At 36.1% G+C, this 26,380-nt stretch overlaps 1 protein-coding gene across 14 annotated transcripts in view; it reads left to right on the top strand.

The window, feature by feature from the left end:
- The window catches only part of HEATR5A (HEAT repeat containing 5A), a 112,017-nt gene that overhangs the window by 69,714 nt on the left and 15,923 nt on the right, over nt 1-26,380 (top strand). For 13 of the 14 annotated variants that reach the window (XR_012036404.1, XM_072838170.1, XM_072838165.1 and 10 more), the window contains 12 exons: nt 1,686-1,824; nt 3,805-3,984; nt 6,541-6,780; nt 8,098-8,279; nt 9,888-9,956; nt 11,419-11,598; nt 13,629-13,851; nt 15,582-15,830; nt 19,533-19,660; nt 21,203-21,350; nt 22,405-22,677; nt 24,276-24,500. Coding sequence is in view for 12 of the 14 variants with exons in the window: in XM_072838170.1 (XP_072694271.1) it covers nt 1,686-1,824; nt 3,805-3,984; nt 6,541-6,780; nt 8,098-8,279; nt 9,888-9,956; nt 11,419-11,598; nt 13,629-13,851; nt 15,582-15,830; nt 19,533-19,660; nt 21,203-21,350; nt 22,405-22,677; nt 24,276-24,500 (2,236 nt within the window). In the remaining 2 variants the exon portion in view is untranslated. The remainder of the gene's footprint in view (nt 1-1,685; nt 1,825-3,804; nt 3,985-6,540; nt 6,781-8,097; nt 8,280-9,887; nt 9,957-11,418; nt 11,599-13,628; nt 13,852-15,581; nt 15,831-19,532; nt 19,661-21,202; nt 21,351-22,404; nt 22,678-24,275; nt 24,501-26,380) is intronic. The other variant, XR_012036405.1, reaches the window with a different exon arrangement.

The following is a 26,380-nucleotide window of genomic DNA, read 5'->3' as shown; positions in this document are numbered from 1 at the left end:
GCACCTGCCTTGTATTATATGCTTGTACAACTCCAATGAAAATAATTAGTAGATTCATTAACTTTTTTTTAAAATTGCCTTGTAGAATGCTTTTTTGTCATTGTTGTAAAATACAACTGTAATCTTGGGCATGAGTAAACTTAATTTTTTTACATTTTAACTCTTCCGTTACTCTACATACTAGTTTCTAACAATGGTTCTTTAACATGATTGGAATGACATTAACTTGTGAATGGGATTCCTCTTTCCACTTTTGAGTTCATGATATGACTTGAGGGTATAATAGAATATATTTATAAAGCAGTTCTCATTGATATGTTTCACTGCTGATACATTCACACATCTTTTCTGTCTTTTGACTTCTGATAAAATTTAGGGTTTCACTGTCTTTGCATATATTTCTTATGTATCAGAAACCAGCTGTCACTACCTGCTCTTTTTCTCAGAATTTATCCTCTGCTCTTTTCAACAAACTCACCTACTTTAGTCCTGTTTTTCTCACATACACCAGATCTAAATAAAGATCACTATAAGAATTAGGCTATTACTTCTCAAATCTTGTTTGGAAAATCAGTAATGTAAAACACATATTCATTGTCATAAACCACCCTAAACTGCTCTTTACTTCCATAGTTAGAAAAAAATAAATTTCAGAAACCTATACTTTATTTTATTTATGAATCACTGAGTAAGAATTTGTATCCAGAAAACGTTGACTTGTTTTAATTGTTCATTTAAGGTATATCATAATCCTGTCATTTACCTTTAGTAGATACAGCCTCAGTAGATACATTGTTCAGATACTTCTCAGTAAAAAGAATATGTATTGAGTGTGTCAGCAAAAATATTCTCTCTTAGATTTGTACAAGTCTATGTACATATATGTGTATCTCTAGAGAGTGTTTTTGGTGAATATGTTTTCTGAGTAAAACTCTTTTCTGCTGTTACTTGAAAATGCATTTACTTACTCTGTATGGCATCTGAATAAAATACTATTGATAAAGACTGTTAATAATAGTTAATAATAACTAACATTTATTGACACTCACTACTTGCCAGGTACTGTGCTAAGCCCTTTTGCATGTTTCTTTGTGTTAATTTTGCAACAGCCCAGTGAGATGGGGTAGTGTTATTTCCATTTTACAAATAAGAATAACTAAGGCACAGAGAGATTAAATAATTTGCCCAAGGTCACAAAGCTAGTAAGTGGTAGATCTAGGATTCAAACTGAGGCAGTTTGACTCCAGAGCCTCCCTTTTAACCAATATGCTATATTGCTTATATGGATCTGTATAAATTTCTACTTAGAAAATGTAAAACATTATAAGGTTGCATGAAGTGCAAACATATGAGCTACAAATAAATTCTCAATTATATTTTCTCTCAAAACTATTTTTGTTCATTAAATTTTGTGTCTTCTAACACTCAAGAGGCTTCTGTTTGGATTTATTTATGAATAATGCATAATCAAGTACATGTGCATGTACTTAAGCTATGTCTAGGTTATAATAAAAAATATGTACTAGAATAGTTTGAAGAAGTTTCTGTGTATTTAATAAACTGCATCTAGTACAGTGATGGGCTGGATAGAATTAGGAGGGATCCATCCAGTGAATGTCTGTTAGACTTAGTGTGAATGCCACCAAGAATTTCAGCTCTTTCATTTCCCAAATGGTATTTTTCAGGTGAATCTTTGTAGTCCCTATTTGTTACTGAGAAGAGCAGTACTGGCCTGTCTCCGTCAACTTGTACAGAGAGAAGCAGCTGAAGTTTCAGAACATGCTGTTTTGCTTGCTAAAGACAACAGAGAAGAGTTGACTTCAGGTAAGACTTTTTTATCAGCATTATCTCCAGCTCAAATGACTGTTTTAATTTTAAATCTTCCATATAAACATGAGGTTTTAAAATGAAATTTAAAACTTAATATATAATGTCTTAAACCTGCTAGTTGCTAACAATCACTGTCATTTTAGCAAGTGATGTTACTGGTTTAGAGCAATGGTTTTCAAACTTAGGCCCCCAGACCAGCAATATCCACCTCACTGAGAAATTGTTAGAAATGCAAATTATTGGACCCCATCACAAGTGTGCTTAGCCAAAAATCTAGGAGTGGAAAGCAGCAATCTTTTACCTAGGTTTTATAATCCCTGTTAATGTATATTGAAATTTGAGAGCCTCTTAGATTTTAGAACAAGGTTTTTCACAACAATCAATTGAAGTTGGATTCTTTAAGTAGTTTGCCATATGTACCTTTCTTCCTCTGAAATCTAATTTAATAAAATTTATCATAGATGAATCTTCTTCAGGTTAGAGAGTTTTTATATCTTCTTTATTTTATACCTTCTTTATTTTAGAGCTGAATTAAAGGATTTCTTAGCCAGTAAGATTTGTTTTAAGTATGTATATCTTTATTTTAAAATTATGTAAGTAGGGATGCCTGGGTGGCTCAGTGGTTGAGCATCTGCTTTCAGCTCAGGTCATGATCCCGGAGTCCTGGAATTGAGTCCCGCATCAGGCTTCCCGTGGGGAGCCTTCCCTCTGTCTGTGTCTCTCATTAATAAATAAATAAAATCTTTAAAAAAAATAAAATTATGTGAGTAACCCAAATATGCATCACAAATTCAAACAACCTACAAAAATAGTAATGGTAATATCTTACTCTTTTTTTTTTTTTTTTTTTTAAAGGTTTTATTTATTTATTTATTCATGAAAGACTGAGAGACAGAGAGAGCCAGAAACAAAGGCAGAGGGAGAAGCAGGCTCCATGCACCGGGAGCCCGATGTGGGATTCGATCCCGGGTCTCCAGGATCGCGCCCTGGGCCAAAGGCAGGCGCCAAACCGCTGCGCCACCCAGGGATCCCTATCTTACTCTTTTATGTATATAGTTTCCAAAGTGCCATCACACATTTAGAAGTCTCAGGCTTCACAAAGCTTTCCAGTATCTAAAGCTCTCAGATCGATGTGTTTTACTGTCAACTTGTGCTCCTTAAATTAGTTGTTATTATATTAAAACTTAGTAACTCTGACTTGAGTTAATCAGCATTGCTTAACTAGTATAGTAGTCATCAAACAGGTTGCAACACTCATGAAAACAATGACTTACCTTAACCAGAGAAATTTTAATTATCTACATCTTTTGCTTTGGCTTTCATTGTGTAAACATGCTGATATATGTTCCTAGAATTCTTGAATTAGCTGTATGAGTAAAATACAGTAAAGAACTCATGTGGTTTTCCTCGTTAGTATAGTGGTGAGTATCCCTGCCTGTCACATGGAAGACCGGGGTTCGATTCCCTGACGGGGACGCTGAAGGTTCTTTTTGGGCAGCCGGGGTGGCTCAGCAGTTTAGTGCTGCCTTCAGCCCAGGGCCTGGTCCTGGACACCCGGGATCAAGTCCCACATCGGGCTTCCTGCATGGAGCCTGCTTCTCCCTCTGCCTGTGTCTGTTCCTCTCTCTCTCTCTCTCTCTGTCTCTCATGAATAAATAAAATCCTTTAAAAAAAAAAAAAGATAATTTCTCTTTCAAAATAGTGTAATAGTAGCATAATATTTAGAATCTAGATGCTTTCATAAATGCTAAAAAAGTTAAATTTTCAAGAGAAAATTTATTTGCTCTTTTGGCACTTTCAGAATTAGAGGAAGTAGATGCTAAACCAAGGCTTATGTTTCTCCTTTGAGGTGCTTCATTACTTTGCAGTGAGAATATTTGCATGTAATATTTTAATAGCTTTTGAATATGTGTGCTTCTCATATGGCAGTTTTGTTTTCTGTATTACTTAGATCATCGATTTTCTTCTTGTCAGATGCTAACATCAGAGAAGTGGGCCTTGAAGGGGCATTATTGACCTTACTAGATAAAGAAACAGACCAGAAGTTATGCCATGATATCAAAGAGACTCTAAATCATATGCTTACATCTATGGCAGTGGATAAGCTCTCCTTCTGGTTAAAGCTTTGTAAAGATGTACTTGCTGCATCAGCTGGTAAGTATTGATGGTTACCGTTTGGAATAAAATTGAAAATTAAAATAATATATAAAATTATTTGCTGGTGACAATTCATCAATTTTGTCTGAGTATTTGGATTTTAATTGCTTTTGCTTTTTTCAAATGAAGATTCTAGTGTTTAGGGATGCCTAAGTGGCTCAGTGGTTGAGCCCACATGGAGCCTGCTTCTCCTCCCTCTGCCTGTGTCTCTGCCTCTCTTTCTGTGTCTCATGAATAAGTAAATAAAATCTTAAAAAAAAAAAAAAGATGTAAACAGTAGTGTTTACATCTAACAATTATGTCTGTGGTTTTTTTTATTCTTCTGATTATCTTTATGACTTCCTTGTATAAAACAAGCTAAAAGTGCAAAAGTGATGACATGACTTAGAGTAGCCGCATCATTTGTTTTCATACATAATATTTGAGAGATCGCATCAAATCCACTTAATAGAAAAATCATCAAAAGTTACATTTTGAGCAAGCAAGTTCCTATACACTCAGTAATATTGATTTTAAACAGGGTTAGAAAATAGTGTTATTTCCTAATGTTTTTGTCAGTATAAGATACTTGTTAGTGAGAAAGTGTATTATAGTCTTTCAAATTTATATCTTTGGAGTAAGAGAAAGTAAATGAGAGGAAGAAAGGAGAAAGATCAGTTCTGTTCCAAGTACTATACATACTTTGTCTGATTTAATCCTTTAACCATCCAATGAATAGGCAGTATTATCCCATTTTACACAAGAGAAAACAGACTTGGAGAGGCTAGGTAATTTGCCCCAAAACACAACAGATGTATTCAGACCTTACCCTACCTCACTTTAAAATCTGGCTTTTGGGGCAACTGAGTGGCTCAGTCAGTTAAGTGTGCCACTCTTGATTTTGATTCCAGTGACGCATGATACCAGGGTTGTGAGATCGAGCCCCACATCAGGCTCTGTGTTCAGTGCCGTTTGCTTGTCCTTCTCCCTCTGTTCCTCCCACTGCTCATATTCTCTCTCTCTCTCAAATAAATAAAATCTTTAAAATAATAAAATCCAGCTTCCTACTGTATTAAAATTAGCGCTTAAAATTAGTTACCCAAGCCTTATAATTTAATATGTATCTGAATTATGTGAAAGGAAGCAAGGTATTTAAAAAAAATTTTTTTTTAATATTCTCCACTGTCTACCTTGGTCCTATTCTCTTCCACTGATTTATATTCATTCTTTCAACTCTGTTATGAATCATCATATGTTTCCCTCTGTTAAAAGACTCTCTTCTATCACCACTACTTGAGACTTACAAGGACTTCTTTGAAAGAAAATCTATTATGTACCTAGATAGACAGGTTGATTACTTCTCTGGTGTCTCACCTGTTGTTTTTTTATACTTCTACATCATACTTCTTGCGCTTACTTGTTCAATTTTATTTTGCCATTTGTTCTTTATCCTTTGTAGTTTGGCTATATCCCTTCTTATTAGGAAAACACACATTTCAGTCTATATTGTTTATTATCTTAGTCTTAAGACAGGACTTTGCCATAATTTTGTGACATATTCGCTTTCATAACACATTCAAAAAATGTTCATATACAAGATGATTTAAGGGAAAAAATGTTGCTTTTTTATAGCATTAGTTAAGTTAATAAGTAATATGAAGAGGAAATAAGGGCACCTGGACAGCTCAGTCTATTGAGCATGATTCTTGATTTCAGTTCAGGTCATGATCCCAGGGTTGTGAGATCCAGCCCTGTGTTGGGCCCTGTGTTACTGACCAAGCAAGGAGCCTGCTTGGGATTCTCTCTCTCCTTCTCTATCTGCCCCCTCACCCACACATGTATGTGCGTGTGAGCTCTATCTATCTAAAAAATAAAAATGCTCACTCACTGGCTCTGGCCGTTTGGACATTATGAAACTATAAATGACAGCAATGAGTCTATCCTAAGAAAAATATTTTCGGACATTTTCAGTGGGTTCGAGAACCTTTTATCTGTTCAAGGCCCTACTGTTAAAATAACCTCCTTAGTGTAACCACCGTGCTCCATGCCAGAGAATTTTGAGGTTCCTTAAGTAACTATCTATATAGGGGACTAATAATTATCCTAGTATTTAGCATCATATCTGTATTACCATGTTTTGTTTTTCGCTTTGAGTATAATCAACAACTTTATCACTTTGACCTAGAACATTTCTTAACAGCATTTTTTTTTTATTTTTTTATTTTTATGATAGAGAGAGAGAGAGAGAGAGGCAGAGACACAGGCAGAGGGAGAAGCAGGCTCCATGCACCAGGAGCCCAATGTGGGACTCGATCCCGGGTCTCCAGGATCGCGCCCTGGGCCAAAGGCAGGCGCCAAACCGCTGCGCCACCCAGAGATCCCAACAGCATTTTTTAGATACCACTGTTGTCTGTAGTTATTAGATGTAATTAGTTTGTATTTTATGTGGTTATTTTACATTGTTAAAGATGTTTGATTGATCAGCAATTCTAGTATGAATTTGAAATCATTTGTGTTACTTTATAAATATATCTTATATTTGATGTAATTACATATATTATCCCTTGATGAAAGATTTTACAACTGTGACTTGTGTGGATACAATGCAAGAAGAGGAAGGAGATAAAGGGGATGATGCTTCAGTTCTGACCACTGGAAATGATGACAAGTCTTTTCCTTTCACCAATCCTCGTTGGGCTACTAGAGTCTTTGCTGCCGAATGTGTCTGTAGGATAATTAACCAGTGTGAGAATGCACACAGCGCACATTTTGACATTGCTTTAGCACAAGAAATGAAAAAAAGGGATTCAAGAAGTAAGTGGCATAAAAATGAAAAAACCAGAGTATGTACATAGAAATGTTGTCTGCTTATGTTTTTAATATTAATTTAAAAAATACAACTAGAAAGTAGTTTGTATTCTTTGAAATTATGAAATTTGACTATAATATTTGCATAATCTTTGAAGCTAGCATAATTTTAATGCTTATACTCATTTTCAGTGATTTAGCTTCTTAAGTTATTCACTTTTGTTTAATGGACTTGTATGTGACAAGTTTATAGAGAATAATCCTGTTCTTAGAAAGTAGTACATACATTAGCTAACACTCAAAATTTATTTTCTGAATTCTAACTTACAGTAATTTTGCTTATAGATTATTTTGGTTTCATGATTCTTTTTTACCAGACAAAAGAATTATATAGCAAGATGTTACTATTGCCAGTGTGGGAATATGAATTAGATATCTCTGTTTTAATGATTTTTCAAACAAGTAGTTCTTAAGTCTCTTTATTTATGATGAGTACCATTCTAGATACTGACAGGTATAAAACTAGTACGTAATAGATGCTTATTGATTCCTTTCTTCCCAATTAAAATTGTAATTGGCACTTACTAAGATGAGTTGGTCTCTCTGTTGTGATCTATAACATTCTTATTAAAATTAGTCCCAGGTATATTTTAGTAAAGGTAGTTGTACCCCTGAACATTTTATCATTGGAATATTGTTAAGTGATTGTCCTATGGCTCTCCCCAGTAGAATTATTATACCAAAGAATGTATTGTAGGAATGAAAGGAATGCTCGTTTATAATTTCATAGCTACAAATATTTTTTATATTCATATCATTTGTAGGTGCACTAAGACATACAGAAATAACATAACCTAATCCATTTAAATAACCACATAAAACTTTTTCAAAAGGAACATTGAAGTCTTTCAGATTCAACTTGATGTAATTACTGTTATACTATCTAATTACTGCCTAACTCATCAGCACCCAAAGCTTCCTAAATACTTCTAAAGTGCTTTTATCAGAAAGTCTGAAAAAAGTTTTTATTGAAGGTACTGTTAGCACTCTTTTAAAGGATGCTAATTTTGCCTTTGGTTTTTGAATAGCTGCATAATTGTTTGCCTTGGGAGTTTTTTGTGTGTGATTATTTGCAGTAGTGCAGCAAATCCAGCTTTAAAGTCTGTATTTAACAAACAGTACAACGAAATAGTAAATCAAATCAGAGGTATTTAAAAGCAAGTCTAAAAAAGTCTGAAATTATAAGGAAGAGAAATGATCATTTAATGTAAATCTTAGTTCCAGCATATGCTTTTTCTTGATAAGACTTTCTTAATCTTGTAGATGACTTTTTGGTGCTACATCTTGCCGACTTAATTCGCATGGCCTTTATGGCTGCCACAGATCACAGTGACCAGCTCCGACTTTCTGGCCTTGAAACACTATTAGTTGTTATTCGGCGATTTGCAGCTATTCCAGAACCAGAGTTTCCAGGTCATGTGATTCTGGAACAGTATCAAGCCAATGTAAGCACTTTCGGTTAGAGAATTTTATTTTTAAACACTTGGGATAAAAAGTCTGTGAAACTAATTGGCATGTCACTTTTTAATACATAAATGAGTATATATCTCTGCTAATATATCACCAGTATAATCAGTACATAGAAAAATATGTGTGAAGAAGAAATCTTCAAGTAAAAGCAAAATGGTACCTAAAACAGGTCTTTTATAAGGTTAAAGGTTAATAATTAAAACTTTCTTGGTAATTTGGGGGAATAAAGGACTTTGCTAATTCAACTCTTTACAAAATGTCTGAATATTCTTAAAATAACATTAAATCATTACTAAATATTCCTTTTTTTTTTTTTTTTTTTTTCATTACTAAATATTCCATTTAGCCTACATGCATGTCTTACCTTAAAATCATTCCTGAAATAAATGTAACCTTTTTTTTTTTTTTTTCTCTCAGCTTAGAAAAGAATTCAGCCTTCTATTACTAGTTCTATAATCATTTTAACTGATGTTTTACTGGGCATTGAGCAATGTAGGAAGAACAAGAAAGATAACAGAATCATCAAATGTTCCATCACACACATCACATGTAATCCTCCAGTAGCATTCATCCTTTCCTACCTCTCATTATGATTCAGTGGCAGCTTCTGTCAGCTAGCAGTAAAGAGAGACAGGAGCAGTTCACCAGTTAGCAGTTTCCAACACATCTTCCCAGCAGGAAATGCCCATGTATGCTCTGGAAGAAAGCAAAAGAAAGGGCTTGGAGTTACATAGAAGTATCATATTCAAATGAAATGTTACAATTCAACTCTCATTTCAGTTCTCATATTTTTAGCCATGGTAAAATTGCAAATGAGGAGTGCCTGGCTGGCTCAGTAAGGGACTGTTGATCTCAGGATAGTGAGTTTGAGCTGGCTATAGGACTTGCTTTAAAAAAACAACTGCACATGATAGAAATATAATTACAGCTCACTTAAGCTGAAAAGGAAAATTGTTTTCAAGAATCTCAGTTGGCTCTGCTTTCCTCTACACTGGCTTTATTCTCGAGTTTGCTCTCTCCAAGTGGTATCAAGATGGCTCTCTTAGCACCATCTTTTTTTTTTTTAATTTTTATTTATATATCTGAGAAAGCGAGCACAAACAGTGGAGAGGGGCAGAGAGAGAAGGACAAGCAGACTCCCTGCTGAGCAGGGAGCCCAAAGCTGGACTTGATCCCAGGACCCTGAGATCATGACCTGGGCCAAAGGCAGACACTTAACGGACTGAGCCACCCAGGCATCCCCGTTCTTAGCACCCAGTCTTAAAAAGAGTCTGTGCTTCTGTCCCAGTACTCCCAGCAAACGTCTTCAGGAGACCTTTGATTACCCCTGCTTGGGTCTCTGGAGTCAGGCAGTGCTCTCCAGCTCTGTAGCAACAATATGGGCGAAGAGTGAATGAGAGAAAAGGTTCCCCAAAGGAAAATTGAGGTGTTCTTATCTAAAAGAAGATATACTGGACAGTCAAAAATAATCGGTGTCTGGAATACCTATTATAAACAAATAATTTTAAATTTTTAAAATAATATTAAAAAGAGTTTGTATTATTTTACTTAGTGATGCTTGATATTTCATATCTTGTTGCCAGGTAGGAGCTGCACTTAGGCCAGCCTTCACTTCAGAGACGCCACCTGATGTCACTGCCAAAGCATGTCAGGTAAATGGTTAAAAAGACAAAGCTTAAGAAGTAAAACCCTCTCTTATGCAATTCTCCAGTTTGTATTTGATAGCAAGGGTTCTACATTACAGTTGTCAAACCATTCATTCTCAGCTGCTCCTTTTCCTTTACTTTTTAAATTTAGAGAATTTCCCCCTCCTTCTGTGTAACAGCATGGTAATCCAGTGTTGGCTATGTCATAATTTATTTAACCAGTGATGGATTTAAAAAATATTACTTTTCTAGGAATGATTATCAAACACTCAATATCCAGCCCTAAATGACCTGCAGTAATTAAAAGCAGAACTGGCTTGAATTGAATTATTTATAAACATAATGGAATAAACTTAACTTTAGTCCGTTCTTTCAACTTTATTTTATTCACTTGTGTTTAGGATATGTTTCATACCTTGAATATTCAAAGAGCTATATTAAATCTCATACTGAGGGGATCTGGGTGGCACAGTTGGTTAAGCATCTAACTCTTGGTTTCGGCTCCAGTAGTAATCTCAGGGTCATGGAATTGAGCCCCTCATCGGCTTCCACACTCAGCATGGAGTCTACTTAAGACTCTCTCCCTTTCCCCCTCCTCCACGTGCCCATGCTCTCTCTTGCGAGTGTGCGTGTGCTCTTGCTGTCTCTCAAATAAATAAATAAATGTTGTGCCAAGTCTCTATTATCACTTCATTATTTGTGCTCTTGCCTTAAGCCACTAAAATATTTTGTGAAATGAGACAGGAACTGAATAAATAGATGGAAGATGAAAAATTAATTTTCTCTAGAAAAAGAGAAATACTGTGACATCCAAGAAAACCAGACAGCCTCTGATAATTAAGTTATTTATCTTTCAACAGTTATATTAATTAACCAACATCACTGCTTTTACAGTAGTAAGATGAAGGGGATCCCTGGGTGGCGCAGCGGTTTAGCACCTGCCTTTGGCCCAGGGCACGATCCTGGAGACCCGGGATCGAATCCCACGTCGGGCTCCCGGTGCATGGAGCCTGCTTCTCCCTCTGCCTATGTCTCTGCCTCTCTCTCTCTCTCTCTCTCTCTCTCTGTGACTATCATAAATAAACTTTAAAAAAAAATTAAAAAAATAAAATAAATAAAAAAATTAAAATAGTAAGATGAAATAATCAAGATTGAAGATTTAGTTCAAATGTAAATCCAAACATTTATGAAAGTGGTACCTTTCATGGCTTCATTTCTCCATATTAATAACATCTGAAACTCTTTGATTTATATACTTATTGGCACTGGTTTCCTTGCTTCAACCTTAGACTTTGTTCCCTTTTGAAATCCTGGCTTTTGCCTGGCGTTATCAGCAGGATCTGTTGGGTTTCCTTACAGCAAGATGATTTCAGTGTCTAGATTCCTAAGATATGGCTGAACTCTGCTGAACTCACAGAGGAGGCATCTATAATTTTTAAATGTAACTTTTGATTTTCTTAAAAACCAGGTTTGCAGTGCCTGGATAGCAAGTGGAGTTGTAAGTGACCTTAATGATTTACGAAGAGTTCATCAGTTGCTTGTTTCATCATTAACAAAAATACAGGCTGGAAAAGAGGCTCTGAGTCACTTATATAATGAAAGCGCTTCTACCATGGAGATCTTAGCTGTGCTGAAAGCCTGGGCAGAGGTTAGTGCTTCTCCATTTATAACTGGAATTTTAGAAGTTGTTAATAAAGACCATAGGCTAAAAACTGAAATTAACTATTTTAAACACAACTAAGTCCATTTTTAAGGTTAACAAAAGGCTTTCAACATGAGATTTCTTTATATGTTAATTAATTTTTTTTAGCCAAGCATTCTAAGACATTCTTCATTGTCTATTATCTGCTACTTTAAGAAGGGGTAGCCATGAGCCAGAGAGACTATAATAACCAATGGAAATCAACTTTTGGAAATGGGGTTTGTTTGTATGTCGTATCAATTCTACACACATATGTCAGTGTATTTTTTTTTTTAGTGTTCTTTCATACAGTGACTTTTGAATATAAAATAAGTCATTTTCCAAAATTAATGAAATATTGCAGGAAGATGTTTGTCTACTTTTTTTAATCAGGAAGAAAGGTACATAATTTTTAAGTTTACTATGAAAATGTTTGAGCTTATATGAAAGTAGATAGAATAATATAATACATTCATATATACCCACCATTGGAGCTTCAGCAGTTCCCACACTAGCCAGCTTCAGTTCTGTTTTTATTTTATTTTATTTTATTTTATTTATTTTAGATTTTATTTATTTATTAGAGACAGAGAGAGAGGCAGAGACACAGGCAGAGAGAGAGAAGCAGGCTCCATCCAGGGAGCCCAGCGGTGGGACTCGATCTTGGGTCTCTAGGATCACGCCCTGGGCTGAAGGTGGTGCTAAACTGCTGAGCCACCCGGGCTGCCCTTATGTATCATTTTAGTGAAGATACGTAGCCTCAGATTGCGACTGAGAGAATTAGCCAATATGTAAGAAAGCATTTTCTCCATTAAAGCAAATTAAAACCTCAAAATTGGAGTCTATTTTTGTCATTATTTAGGTTTGACAAACCTTGGTTAGGAAATAGTTCTGCCTAGATTTAGTAAGCTGGAACTTACATGCACTCTAATAGTCAACACTGTATGCTTTTAAACATTTGCTTTTAGTAGAGCAAAAAAAATTTCTAATCTTTGTAACCTATTGTATAAATAATTCTCTACTTATATAGTGTTTTTTATAATAACTTAAATCTCTGGGCTCCTGCTTAAGCCCATTATATCCCATTTCCTCCTCAGTAAAAATAATGACTGACCAAAAGTTTGTGTATAATTGAGGTCTATAATCTGCTATCTAATGTCTTTGGAGTCAGATTATTTGGAAGTCAGAATTTGAGGAATTTTTGAAAAGTAACACAATGCATATTTCATACATCCCTCCAGGAAATTGAGGCAATATCACAGAATCTGTAATCAAGCACATTAATATATCTGTAGTAAAATGTTTGAATATTCACATTATGTTGAATAGAAATTATAAATAACCTACATAAACATAAATTAACATAACATTGAACATAAACATAAACAGTGAACATAAACATTAAACATAAACATTGAACGTAAATTCAATCTAGTTTGCTACCAGATTGAAATTACTTTTCAGTGTTTTGAATTTTAGAGTTAAAGGGATAGTAAATGCTGTATCCTCTGTTCCTCTGTTGAATACTTACATTCTGTAGTCCTATAAATAATCCATGTTCAATCTATTTATGTAAACTTTTTGTAGTAATTTAGTACTGACTTTGAAATAGAAAATATTTTCTGTATTTCAGCTTATCGCAGTTCAGAAATGGACCCTGAAGCCATATGTTGAGGTGGATTATAGGGCTACAACGAGGTTTAGTGGAAAGAATGTTGTGATCATTTAGTTAGAGCTGTCAAGGATATAAAAGTGCAGAACGGTAGCATATTTGTCAAGTATTTGCTATCCATAATGCATCTCATTGAGGGAATATTTGTGGATCTCTCTACTCCTGTTTGTATGTGTGGTTACATGTGTATACCATCTTGGTATCAGAGTGCATTTGAAATCTAGTATGCTCAAAGGTAAGGTCTGTCTCCTGAGCAAGATGAAAATATTACAGCACCTTATTATGGGTACAAGATCTTCCTATTTACAAATTAACCCTGTCACAGGTCTACATAATTGCTGTAGAAAGACATAAAAGCCACAGACAACCTTTGAAGACTATCCCCTGTTCAGAAGAGAGTGTCAGAAATGGGCCACATTCAACAGATGGACTGCTTGACTTAGTCCACACAGACCTGAGCACACTGAGTAGGCTCTGGCTTGCTGCACTTCAGGATTTTGCTCTCTTAACTTTGCCTTCAGAATTTGCCTCCCAACTTCCTGTTGAAGGTAAGGAGTTTGTAAAATATGTACATAATTCTTAGAGTGACAATCAGTAACTTTTTTCAGAATTTATCCTTTAGTAGGTAATGTTTATCTGAAACATTTTCCCTATAATAACTTCCATTTATAGATAGAATAAACATGTGAGAATTGCTTCAGGATGGTACCCCTGAAGTTGACCTGCTAGGTAATAAGGCATGCACATCTTACCTTATAAGATACTGCCAGATTGCTCTCCAAAGCAGTTATAACCATTTATATGCCCACCAATAGCATGTTTCTGTTTCACTACATCTTCTACCATTGTATGTTGTCACGCTTAATAATTTCTGTCCATTAGGTGGATATGAAGTAGTTTTTCGTTGTTTTATTTTGTTATTTTGTATATTGAAAACCTTTTTTCATAGGTTTATGTGCTGGGGGCGCCTGGGTGGCTCAGTGGTTTCGTGCCTGCCTTTGGCCCAGGGCGTGATCCTGGAGTCCCGGGATCGAGTCCCATGTCAGGCTCCCTGCATGGAGCCTGCTTCTCCCTCTGCCTGTGTCTCTGCCTCTCTCTCTCTCTCTCTCTCTCTCTCTGTGTCTCTCATGAATAAATAAAATAAAAAATAATAATAATTTCATAGGTTTATGTGCTAAGTTTATTCTTCCATCAGTCACCTAGTCATAATCTTTGTCCATTTTCTACTTGGTATTTGTCATGATTTTACTGAATTGTTAATCCCTTCTATAATTTCGGTATTATTATTATTTTGTGATTATGTGCCTTCCAAGTCTATAGCTTATTCTTTTATCTTTCTAAAGTTAGTGTAATCAGTCATTTATGGTTTGTGGTTTTTTATAATACCTGATAAGTGGGTTTTTTTTTAAGATCATAAAGACCTAGAAGTGTTACAATTTTATACTTTACAATTTGGGCTTTAGTGCAACTAGATTTTGTGTGTGTGTGAATGGAATAGGCATCTAATTTTGTAGTCAGTTATTAATCTGCATTTTTTGGATTAGATATTTGGTAGCCACTTTTACTCTTCCTGTTATTCCAAAATTCCCTTTTTTTTCCTCTTGGATATGAATTTCAGGTCGACCTGACAACTTCTATTAAAAATTTAACTGGAATTATACACAGAGAGATAAAGAGTGTTCATTGTACTTTTTCAGTAGCATCAAAATGGAAATAAATTGATTCATTGGCACAGTATGTCAGCTACTAGTGAATGATAGACATAAAGCAACATAAGTAAATCTCAAAAAAAAATTCGATGAAAAACACAAGTTCAAAAAGGTTACCATATGATGCCTTTTAAAAAGTTAAAATAATAGCGCATGTTATTTATGAATATAAACATCTATTGTAAACATCTATTATGAATGAATACAAGCATCTATTGTGGCAGTGACTCACTGACTTGAGGAAAGTGATTACAGAAGGGATAGAATTAATGGTATAACAAAGTTTTAGGGTTTTGTTGTTTTTTTAAAATAAATAAATGATTTAAGAAGGCAAAATGTTTGTGTTTCTTTTGTTGTTTGTTTTTTAGGAAGGCAAAATGTTAATGTTAATCTTTTAAATAAGTAAATGGATATCAGCACATTTGTTTCAAACACACGTCACATGTAAATTCCATAAAGGAACTTTGGGATAATGGGAATGGTCTGTTATCGTGTAATAGAGAAGAGAGAAAACATAGTGGGAACTAATCTCTTTTCTTCCTCCTGAAACTGCTGCTGCTTTTTTGTAGGTGGTGCTTTCTACACAGCAGAGACTAGTGAAAATGCAAAATTACATTATTACAACTCCTGGGCGCTTATCCTGCATGCTACAGCATTGTGGCTTACCAGCACAGGTTTTGTTGTTGCTGATCCGGATGAAGAAGCAGCTCATCTTTCAAGACCTGTAACACCAACTTCCATGTGTCAGGGTTCATCATCTGGAGCTACAGTTAAGTCCCCTGAAGATGTCTGCACTGATAGATTCCATCTTATTTTAGGTCAGTAAAAGAGCTAACAAGCTTCCAACCGTATAGAGTTTTTCTTGAAATGTGCCTCACTGCCTATCAGCTCTTGGTGGTTATTATTTCATCTTTGTTAGGTGTTAGTGATAACCTTGATATAATTGAGTATAATTGAGTAATTTACAAAATTGAAGATTTCATTAAGTCTGGAATCCCATTACAAGCTGGCTTTAGCATCATGTTGAATGAATTATAGGAATTGTAAGACAATCCTAGTTTTTTCCACACAATTTTTAAAGGTTCGTGTGGTGTCTATAAATTTTTTAAATTTCTTTCTCTCTATATTAAAAAATACAAATATACTGAGTATATTGGTATACTGACTCCTCCTGTAAACCCCATCCCACCTCCTGCCTCCTACCTGCATTTTCAAGGATTGCAAGGTTCAAGAAAATATATTCAAGGTACAAAATTGCAAGCAAATATTTAAAGTCAAAGAGATGAAATTTTTAGATTATGAAGTTTAACCCATTCTTTGGCTTTCCCAAAATTTCATTTTTAAAGTGAAATATATTAAAAAATAAATAAAGTCAAATATCTAAGAGTGAATTTCTAGAATAAATGAAAGAAATGTTTTTCATATTTTACCTAGTTCTTAGAAAACAACCCATTTAGATCACTACCTATAAAGAAATTATCGATTAAATGAAATATAAGGGTTACAGAGGTAAAAGATTAAATTAAATAAACTTTGTGGTTCACAGAACTTCTGTTATTATTTGTCAGACCAGACATGACCACATTTCCTATATCGTTGAGTATATTAAAATTTTGTTTCCATTTGCCTTGAGACAGGAGCTTTTTAAAAACAAACTTATAGGGCGGCCCTGGTGGCTCAGTGGTTGAGCGCCGCCTATAGCCCAGGACCTGATCCTGGAGACCCTGGATCGAATCCCATGTCGGGCTCCCTGCATGGAGCCTGCTTCTCCCTCTGCCTGTGTCTCTGCCTCTCTCTCTCTCCTCTCTGTGTATTCTCATGAATAAATAAATAAACTCTTTAAAAAAATAAAAAATAAATAAAAACAAACTTATAGAGTGAAGGATGGCAGTTACTATGAGCATAAGCTATGCAGTTTTACTACCTCAGTTTAAATTCTTGATGTACCCCATTGTAATTGACATTGAACAAATTAAGTAACTTAAGCTCTATGTGCTCATCTCCCTGTCAAAAAGAGTGTTAATAATACCATGGAGCATGTGACTCTTTATCTCAACTCAGGGTTTTAAGTTCAAGCCCCACCTTGGGTATAAAGATTACTTAAAAATAAAAATCTTAAAAAAAAAAAAAGTGCCTGCTTCCTCAGGTATTGTGAGAATGAAATGAAATGAAATGGTGTATGTAAAGATTGCAGTGCTTGATCCATAATATTCACTCAATAAATTCAAGAAATTTTAGGGACGCCTGGGTGGCTCAATGGTTGAGCATCTGCCTTTAGCTTAGAGCGTGATCTCGGGACCCTAGGATCCAGTCCCACTTTGGGCTTCCCATGGGGAGCCTGCTTTTCCCTCTGCCTGTGTTTGTGCCTCTCTTTCCGTGTCTCTCACAAATAAATAAATACAATCTTTTAAAAAAAATTCAAGAAATTTTAGTAAGAACAAAGTTATGAAACTCTACATGTTGGGGCACCTGCCTGGCTCAATTGATAGAGTATGTGACTGTTAATCTCAGGGTCATTAGTTCAAGCCCCACATTGGGCATGGGGCCTATTTTAACCACTCTGGAAAACTGTGTGGAGGTTCCTCAGAGTTAAAAATAGAGCTACCTACCACCCAGCAATTGCACTACTGGGGATTTACCCCAAAGATACAGATGCAGTGAAACACCAGGACACCTGCACCCCAATGTTTATTACAGCAATACCCACAATAGCCAAACTGTGGAAGGAGCCTCGGTATCCATCGAAAGATGAATGATGGATAAAGAAGATGCGGTCCAGGGGATCCGTGGGTGGCTCAGCGGTTTGGCGCCCGCCGTTGGCCCAGGGCGCGATTCTGGAATCCTGCAGTCGAGTCCCACGTCAGGCTCCCGGCATGGCGCCTGCTTCTCCCTCTGCCTGTGTCTCTGCCTCTCACTCTCTATGTCTATCATGAATAAATAAATAAAATCTTAAAAAAAAAAAAGATGCAGTCCATATATATAATGGAATATTACTCAGCCATTAGAAGGACAAATACCCACCATTTTCTTCAATGTGGATGGAACTGGAGAGGATTATGCTGAGTGAAATAAGTCAGTCAGAGAAGGACAAACATTATATGGTTTCACTTATATGGAGATTATAATATAGTGAAAGGATTATCAGGGGAAGGAGGGAAAATGAATGGGAAAAATTAGAGAGGGAGACAAACCATGAGAATCCTAACTCTGGGAAACGAACAAAGGGTTGGGGAAAGGGAGGTGGGCAGGGGCATGGGGTGACTGGGTGATGGGCACTGAGGGGGGCACCTGTCAGGATAAGTACAGGGTGTTATACTATAGGTTGGGAAATTGAATTTCAATATACATAAAACGTCAAAGATTCAGGTTACCAAAAAACAAAACAACAACAACAACAAAACATTTCTTTTAGGGACTCCTGGACAGCTCAGTAGTTGAACGTCTGCCTTTGGCTCAGTCATGATCCTGGAGGTCCTGGGATCGAGTCCCTTATCAGGCTGCCCACGGGGAGCCTGCTTTTTCTCTACCTGTGTCTCTGCTTCTCCCTCTGTGTCTCTCATGAATAAATATCTTTAAAAAAAAATTTTTTTTTATTTATTCATGACAGACACAGGCAGAGACAGGCAGAGGGAGAAGCAGGCTCCATCCTGTGAGCCTGATGTGGGACTCGATCCCAGGTCTCCAGGATCATACCCCGCACTGAAGGCAGCGCTAAACCGCTGGGCCACCAGGGCCGACACCCCCAATTTTTTTCTTTTCTTTTCTTTTCTTTTCTTTTCTTTTCTTTTTCTTTTTCTTTCTTTTTCTTTTTCTTTTTCTTTTTCTTTTTCTTTCTTTCTTTTCTTTCTTTCATGATAGTCACAGAGAGAGAGAGAGAGAGGCAGAGACACAGGTAGAGGGAGAAGCAGGCTCCATGCACCGGGAGCCTGATGTGGGACTCGATCCCGGGTCTCCAGGATCATGCCCTGGGCCAAAGGCAGGCGCCAAACCGCTGTGCCACCCAGGGATCCCCCAATTTTTCTTTTTAATAAAAAAACTCTACACATTAAGCTCTCTAGTGTAATTTTATTATAATTTTTGCATCTTTGAACTATTTCATAGCAGTACACTGTAGTGCACAAGCCTGATTGAGATTACTCTTCATGTACAAGTTGATAAAAACAACTAAAAAACTTGCTTTATTGCTTAATCTTTTTTTAAAAAGATCTTTATTTATTAATGAAAGACACACACACACAGAGAGAGAGGCAGAGACACAGGCAGAGGGTGAAGCAGGCTCCATGTAGGGAGCCCGATGTGGGTCTTTATCCTGGGACTCCAGGATCCACCCTGGGCCAAAGGCAGGCACTCAACCGCTGAGCCACCCAGGGTGTTTAGTCTTAATTGTTTAGTCTTAAATTCATTGTGTTTTATTTTACCTTTGTGCTAAGCTTAATTGTCTATCATATCTAAATATAAAATGAATTCCTTAACTTGATAAATTAATCTCAAAGAAGCTTCTCTTTTTCTGTTTTCTACAGGAATAAGTGTGGAGTTTCTGTGTTCCTTACGCTCAGATGCAACCATGGAAAGCATTACTGCTTGTTTACATGCCTTACAGGCCCTTCTAGATGTTCCTTGGCCCAGATCTAAAATTGGCAGTGATCAGGTGATTTCTTGGTTTTTGTTATTAGGCTTATGTAGTTTTCAAGGAACAGGAATAAAAACATGTTCAGGTTACTACAGCAAACAGAACACGAACACAGAGAAGTAAAAAAAGAAAACTAAACTGCTGCAAGACTAGATCTCTCAGGGCTAGAGTGGTGTCAGCAACTATACTGATCTAGGAGCAGGCATGCCTCTGACCACTCAGTACAGCCATTCTGTAGTTGAACTTTCAGCAATGAGAGGAAGGGGCTGTAATGCAGTGGCTGGTATAGTAGCCACTAGTTACATATAGCCTTCCTTCTTTGTATTTTGCGGCTTCAGTGTATTCTGTTCTTTGTATACTATAATCTGTATCTTATATTCCATTTTCTCAAGAGAGAATCTACTTGGTTCACATAGTTATTATGTCTATTACAGAGCATCCCTGTTGGCTGAGTTCTGCTTCCTGGTTTTTAATTTTTTTTTTTTTTTTTTTTTTTTATTTATGATAGAGAGAGAGAGAGAGACAGGCAGAGACACAGGCAGAGGGAGAAGCAGGCTCCATGCACCGGGAGCCCGATGTGGGATTCGATCCCGGGTCTCCAGGATCGCGCCCTGGGCCAAAGGCAGGCGCCAAACCTCTGCGCCACCCAGGGGTCCCCTGCTTCCTGGTTTTTAAAGAAACTACTGGCTAGTCTATAGGTGGAATCAGACACTAATATCTGACCCAGTTGTGACCATGATAATAGGATCACTATGAAAGTATGGCACTTTCTTTAACTTATTTCCTAAGAGCAACTATGATTTTCTGTCTATGTAGACTGTAATTTAACCTATTAACACTAGTTTTTATTAGGTTTAAATTACTAAACAGCATCCTCCCTGACTTGAATTTACTTTAGAATAAATTCTAAACTTTTTATTCTTCTTTTTAAAGAGTTTATTTATTTGAGAGAGAGTGACAAAGTGTGCATGAGTGGGGTGAGGAGTAGAGGGAGAGGGAGAAGCAGACTCCCTGTTGAACAGGGAGCCTAACATGGGGCTCCATCCCAGGATCATGACCTGAACTGAAGGCAGACACACTTAACTGAGCCACTCAGGTGTCCCAGTGTTGTTGTTGTTGTTGTTGTTGTTGTTGTTTTCTTTAGAGAGATATCCATTCTATGCTTATTAACTTACCACTTTTAATGTCATCCCTCTCTGTCATTTTTTGTTATTGCTAGAAACCTCAATACAGATCTGGAAATCTAGATGGCAGTGCTTACCACATTCCTTTAGCCAGATTTCTCATCTTGCTTTGGAAGTTTCCCTTTCCATTTTCCCATTTTAGGAAAATGGTCTTTTATCATAGTGCCATCTTCTGCAAGATTGGACAAAAACCAGTCTGGGGTCAATTTGAAGTGGAAAAAGTGTTACCTAACTTTGTTGTACCTACACCTTTATGTTTTGTGAGCAATTTGTTATATTCCCATTTTGAATTTTTTCATGGCATTTAATATTAATATTTTAAAAAAGAAGGTATGTGATTTCCAATACAGTTTCCCCTAAATGTTTTCTATGATAGGATTTGGGCATCGAGTTGTTGAATGTACTACATCGAGTAATTTTGACCCGAGAATCACCCTCTATTCAATTGGCTTCACTTGAAGTGGTAAGACAGATTATCTGTGCAGCTCAAGAACATGTCAAGGAAAAAAGACGAAGTGCAGAAGGTGAATGTTAACCCATAATGCAAAATTAATGTTAACCCATAATGCAAAATTAATCATATTATTATAATCAAATTAATTAGCATTTTTAAAAGTTATTCATATATGTCTACGTTGTTCTGATAATGTTTTGTGTGTAGCACAAATGAAACGTCTCTAGGTATGGCTTTAAGTCCTTTCATCCACCTCTACATGTTAGCCTGGATTTATTTTATCAGTAGTGAAACTATTCCTTGGAAAAATGAGAATTCTAACAAAATCCTAGAAGGGGAGGGAAAAAAATCCCTTATACTGGTTGAGTACTTAATTTAGCTATGAATGTTTACTAAGAACTACTGATACTGACATGTAAGAACTACTGACAGTTTTTTTAAAGTTTTTTTTATTTAAGTAATCTCTATACCCAGTTTTGGGGCTTGAACTTAAAACCAGAGATCAAGAATTTTATTCTCCACTGATGGAGCCAGCCAAGTACCCCATAACTAGTGACAGTCATTTAATGACTTATGTTTTGCAAAGTGATTAAATTGCTTGTTTGTAAGTCTAATTTGGTACTGATGAGTTTTTTTAATATTACATTTGACTACATATAACAGAAAACTCAATCTAATAGTGTATTTTAAAACACAAGGACTGTGATCTAAAAAAAGCCCCAGAGGCAGGTGGGTCCTGAGCTAGTGTGGCAGTTTATTTAAAAAAAAAAAAAAAAATCAGGGACCTCAGTTCTTATCTTTCTGCTTGCCATTATCACTATTTAAAATTACAAGGTAGGCCCTGGAGCTGGACCTATTAGGTTCACAGTCGTAATGGCAAGGTGTTAACCAGACAACATATTAAGGCTGAGAGGTTTACCAAGGATTTCTTTTGATCCACTGGAAAAAAAAAATCATTATAAAGACAACTCCATTTACCTCCATAACTTTATCTTTCAGTCTTTAACACCCAAGACTTCAGCCATTTAAATATTTTATCTACAACAGAAATGGACTAAATTACCATCTACCAAAAGCAGAGCAAACACAAGTGTTTATTCAACACTGTTCTTTCTGTCTTTTAGTTGATGATGGGGCTGCCGAAAAGGAAACCCTGCCAGAGTTTGGAGAGGGAAAGGACACAGGAGGACTTGTGCCTGGGAAATCTTTGGTTTTTGCAACACTGGAATTGTGTGTATGCATTTTAGTTAGACAGCTTCCAGAACTAAATCCTAAATTGACAGGCAGCCCAGGAGTAAAAGCTACAAAGCCACAGGTGCTGTCTGAGGATGGAAGTAGATTGGTGTCAGCTGCGTTAGTTATCCTCTCTGAACTTCCTGCCGTGTGCTCTCCTGAAGGTATGCTGTGGTATTTGATTGATTTTCTTGCCCTGGAGAAAGAGAAATGGTTTTAATAAATAAAGCAGACAATGGTTGCCAGTCCCTTTCTCATTAAATTAATGCTGACTCAAAGGTTTGGTGGGTAATGTTTTTAATCCTCTAAGATTAACACTGCATTCTAGTAATTTGTTTTACTAAAAGGGTGAAGGCAGAGAGCATGCACTATCAACGGATAATGCTCTTTTTTGGTTGACAGTTTTTTTAACCTGTCAGTGGCACTGATTTAGCTCTTGGGCATTTTTTGGTATAAAATACCCAATGGGGAAAAAAAATACCCAATGGACTTTCCCTATCTTGGTAATGACAAGATTGTCCTCAGTTTGGAATCAAGGCCATACTTCTAAGAGCATTTAAGGCTCCATAGGGCTTTGCTAGTCACTAGCTCTTCCTTATTCCTTTTGTGTGAGTCTAACCTACAAGCCTTCATGCTTATCCCTATTGTCCATGGTGTTACTTGATCTGAAGTGGCCCATCCCTTCTCCCCTTTTAAAATTTTGCCTTCCTTTGAAGTTCATCTCGAGGCCTATGTCATCTGTAAATTCTTTCCTAAAAACTCTAGGTCATAAAGTTTTGTTTTTTCATGTGTGTATGCATATATGTGTATGTATAATGTTGCTTCTACATGTAGATAGGTTTAATGCATCATATAGAGGCATTATCTGTAATTTGTTGTTACATATCAAAAAGATAAACATGTATGCAAACGTGTCTTGTTTCCAATGAAATACTGTATCCCTTAGGAAATTTAGTATGTAATAGGCACTCAGTACTTAATAGATTTCTTTTTTTTTCTTAATAGATTTCTTAATTGATAAGCATATTTTTGCTTAAACATGTCTTGACCAGCATATGTGCCATCTTACTTTTAACATCATTTTCAGCTTTGATTTGAATTAAAACTTGTATTCCTTATTCTCACATACTGCCTTGCACCAAAATGGCAGAAAAAGTGACTAGCAGAAGATTTGGGATAAAAATACACTAGAAGAGTTTTGCTGAGTAGCCTCTGGGAACATTAAATTTATCATTTTAGTTTTAGTCTCTTCCATTTTAATCATAACTGACTTTTCAACTCCTTAATGACCATGAAATTTTTAATAATTTGTACTGAGTGCTACAAATTCCTTAGAAAATGAATTTATTATGAAATAAATTCAAGTGGAAAAAAAATAAATAAATTCAAGTGGATAATAGGTGATGGTTGTACAACATTGTGTACACTCTAAAATTGTTAAAATTGTGAATTTTGTGTTGCCCATATATTATCACACTAAAAAATAAAAATAAATTCGCCATTTGTGAGCTACCAAATAAGACACCAAAAGATACAAAAAATACTGTGACATAATTTAAATAACATTTTCAATTATAATCAAAACTTGATGCAATCTTAAAAATCTTAATGCTACCTCAATTATCTTAACAGTTGTAATCCTTTCTGAAAAATGTCTTAAAAGCTAGAAATCTTGGACATTGTCTTATTCATTGATGATTTCATTTTAGGAACTATATATATAGACTGAAACACAGAGTATTTTTAAAAATATATCTTACAGGAAGCATCTCAATTCTCCCTACTATATTATACCTTACAATTGGGGTCCTCAGAGAAACTGCTGTGAAGTTACCTGGAGGCCAGTTACCTTCAACTGTTGCAGCTTCCCTACAGGCTCTGAAAGGAATATTGTCTTCTCCCATGGCCAGAGCAGAAAAGAGTCACAGTGCTTGGACTGACCTCCTCCGTAGTGCTTTAACAACAATACTTGACTGTTGGGATCCAGGTAATTAAGTCTGTTTAGAAGCAGTTGTTTAGTTTGTCATAAAAAGCAAGAGAGATTTCTTTTGAGAATAAGCTATTAAATTATGTTTGGCATTCTTACCTAGAGGGGCCCATACTCACTGTGTATGTGTTCAGAGAATATGTATAAAATAGATAGAAACATCATTGTTCTCATTTTAGTATCTTTACTATTTAATGCAATTAAATGTTGGCAGCCTGTATATTAAGTTGACAGTGAGAGACCTTCAAATGTAATTTTAATTTACAAATATAATATGATCCATAACTAGTTGACAGAAACTTTTAATACACACAATATATTTAAAAGTGTGTAAGTTCTGCATTGTAAATCTAAAATAGGAATGATCAAGTTTATATCCTCATTCTACCACTTACTAGCTGACTAGCCAAGTTACTCAACTTCCTTGAGCCTTAGTTTTCTCATTAACAAAATAAAGGTATTTATTATGTTGCAGGAAATTGTTAGAGCACTAACATAATATATGGAAAGCATTTCATTTATTATCTGGCATATACCAATAAATGATAGCCAGTATGTGTTCAGTAGCCATTGAATTTTGTTTGCTATTATTGTTGTATAGTTTTCATTTTCAACATAAGTAATGGTAATTGTCATTAGTCCTGTAATAAGGCCTTAGATAGGGCGCCTGGGTGGCTCAGTGGTTGAGCATCTGCCTTTGACTCGGATCGTGATCCTGGGGTCCTGGGATCAAGTCCCGCATCAGGCTCCCTGCAGGGAGCCTGGTTCTCCCTCTGCCTATGTCTCTGCTTCTCTCTCTGCCTCTCTCTGTGTGTCTCTCATGAATAAATAAATAAATAAAATCTTAAAAAAAAAAAAAGCCCGTAGACATATAGAGTATCCCCACTTTCCTTGTTCTGTTTATAAATGTCATATTTCACCAGATTCTCTTTCATATGATATAAAGGTTTCAGTTGAATTCAGCATTTATTGTGCCCAAAGTTGAGAGTCTGGTGGAATCTGGTACCTATAAATTGTTGTATGATTAATATTTTTGATGAATACCATAAAGTACTCCTTGATGGCAACAGTAATGTCTTAATTATCACTGCATTTCTAAATATAGTAAAAAAGAAACATAAAAAATGAGAGTAATCTGCTCTGTTTGAGCAAATCAGGCAGAGTGTAGCAGGCTTCTCTGGAAGCTCTCACTGAGATGGAGTTTGGGGAACAAGAGGTTTATTAAGAAACACCTGTGGGGCGAGGGAAAAAACAAAAACAAAAAGAAACACCTGTAAAGGGAGTAGGGGAAAGTAATACTGGGCAAAAGACAAAGTCGGGCTCCAATGCAAGCCCCCAATAATTGGGAGCTTTGCAGATTGCCCATTCGAATGTTGCACATAGGATAAAAAAGGCTTGTACTTTATCCTCAGATGTGGGCTACCCCAAGAAGGATGTGATCTCAGTCAAGGCAACTCTAGCTAAGGCCATACTAGGGAGCTAACTGACCATACTCCCCATGGCTGTGCAGCACCTTCCCCCATGAAGGGGATCTCAGTGGTAAAGCTCTTTATCTACCACAAGAAGCTTCTCAGAAGAGTCAATTTCTTACAGAATTAGCATCTTCCACATGGACATCATAGATATGGGTTCTAGACACAACATTGTGATCACACGCCTGTAGACCTAAATAGTATGGTACATTTGGGGGCAGCAAGCAGAATAACCAAAGAATTTGGGGTTAAAGGAAGAGGAGGAGGGTAATGAATAGTGATTAGTGAAGAGATGAAGTTGGATGGTACATGGAGCCAGATTGTGGAAGGTTTACATGGCTTGTAATTTGGATTGCTTTTAATATGCATGTGAAATCACTAAAGGGTTTTAAGAAGGGGAGTAAGTGA

This window comes from Canis lupus, chromosome 9 (genome assembly GCF_048164855.1).
Source record: "Canis lupus baileyi chromosome 9, mCanLup2.hap1, whole genome shotgun sequence".
NCBI lineage: Eukaryota > Metazoa > Chordata > Mammalia > Carnivora > Canidae > Canis > Canis lupus.
The sequence above is the reverse complement of the archived record's forward strand: the minus strand, read 5'-3'. Positions and strand labels throughout refer to the sequence as shown.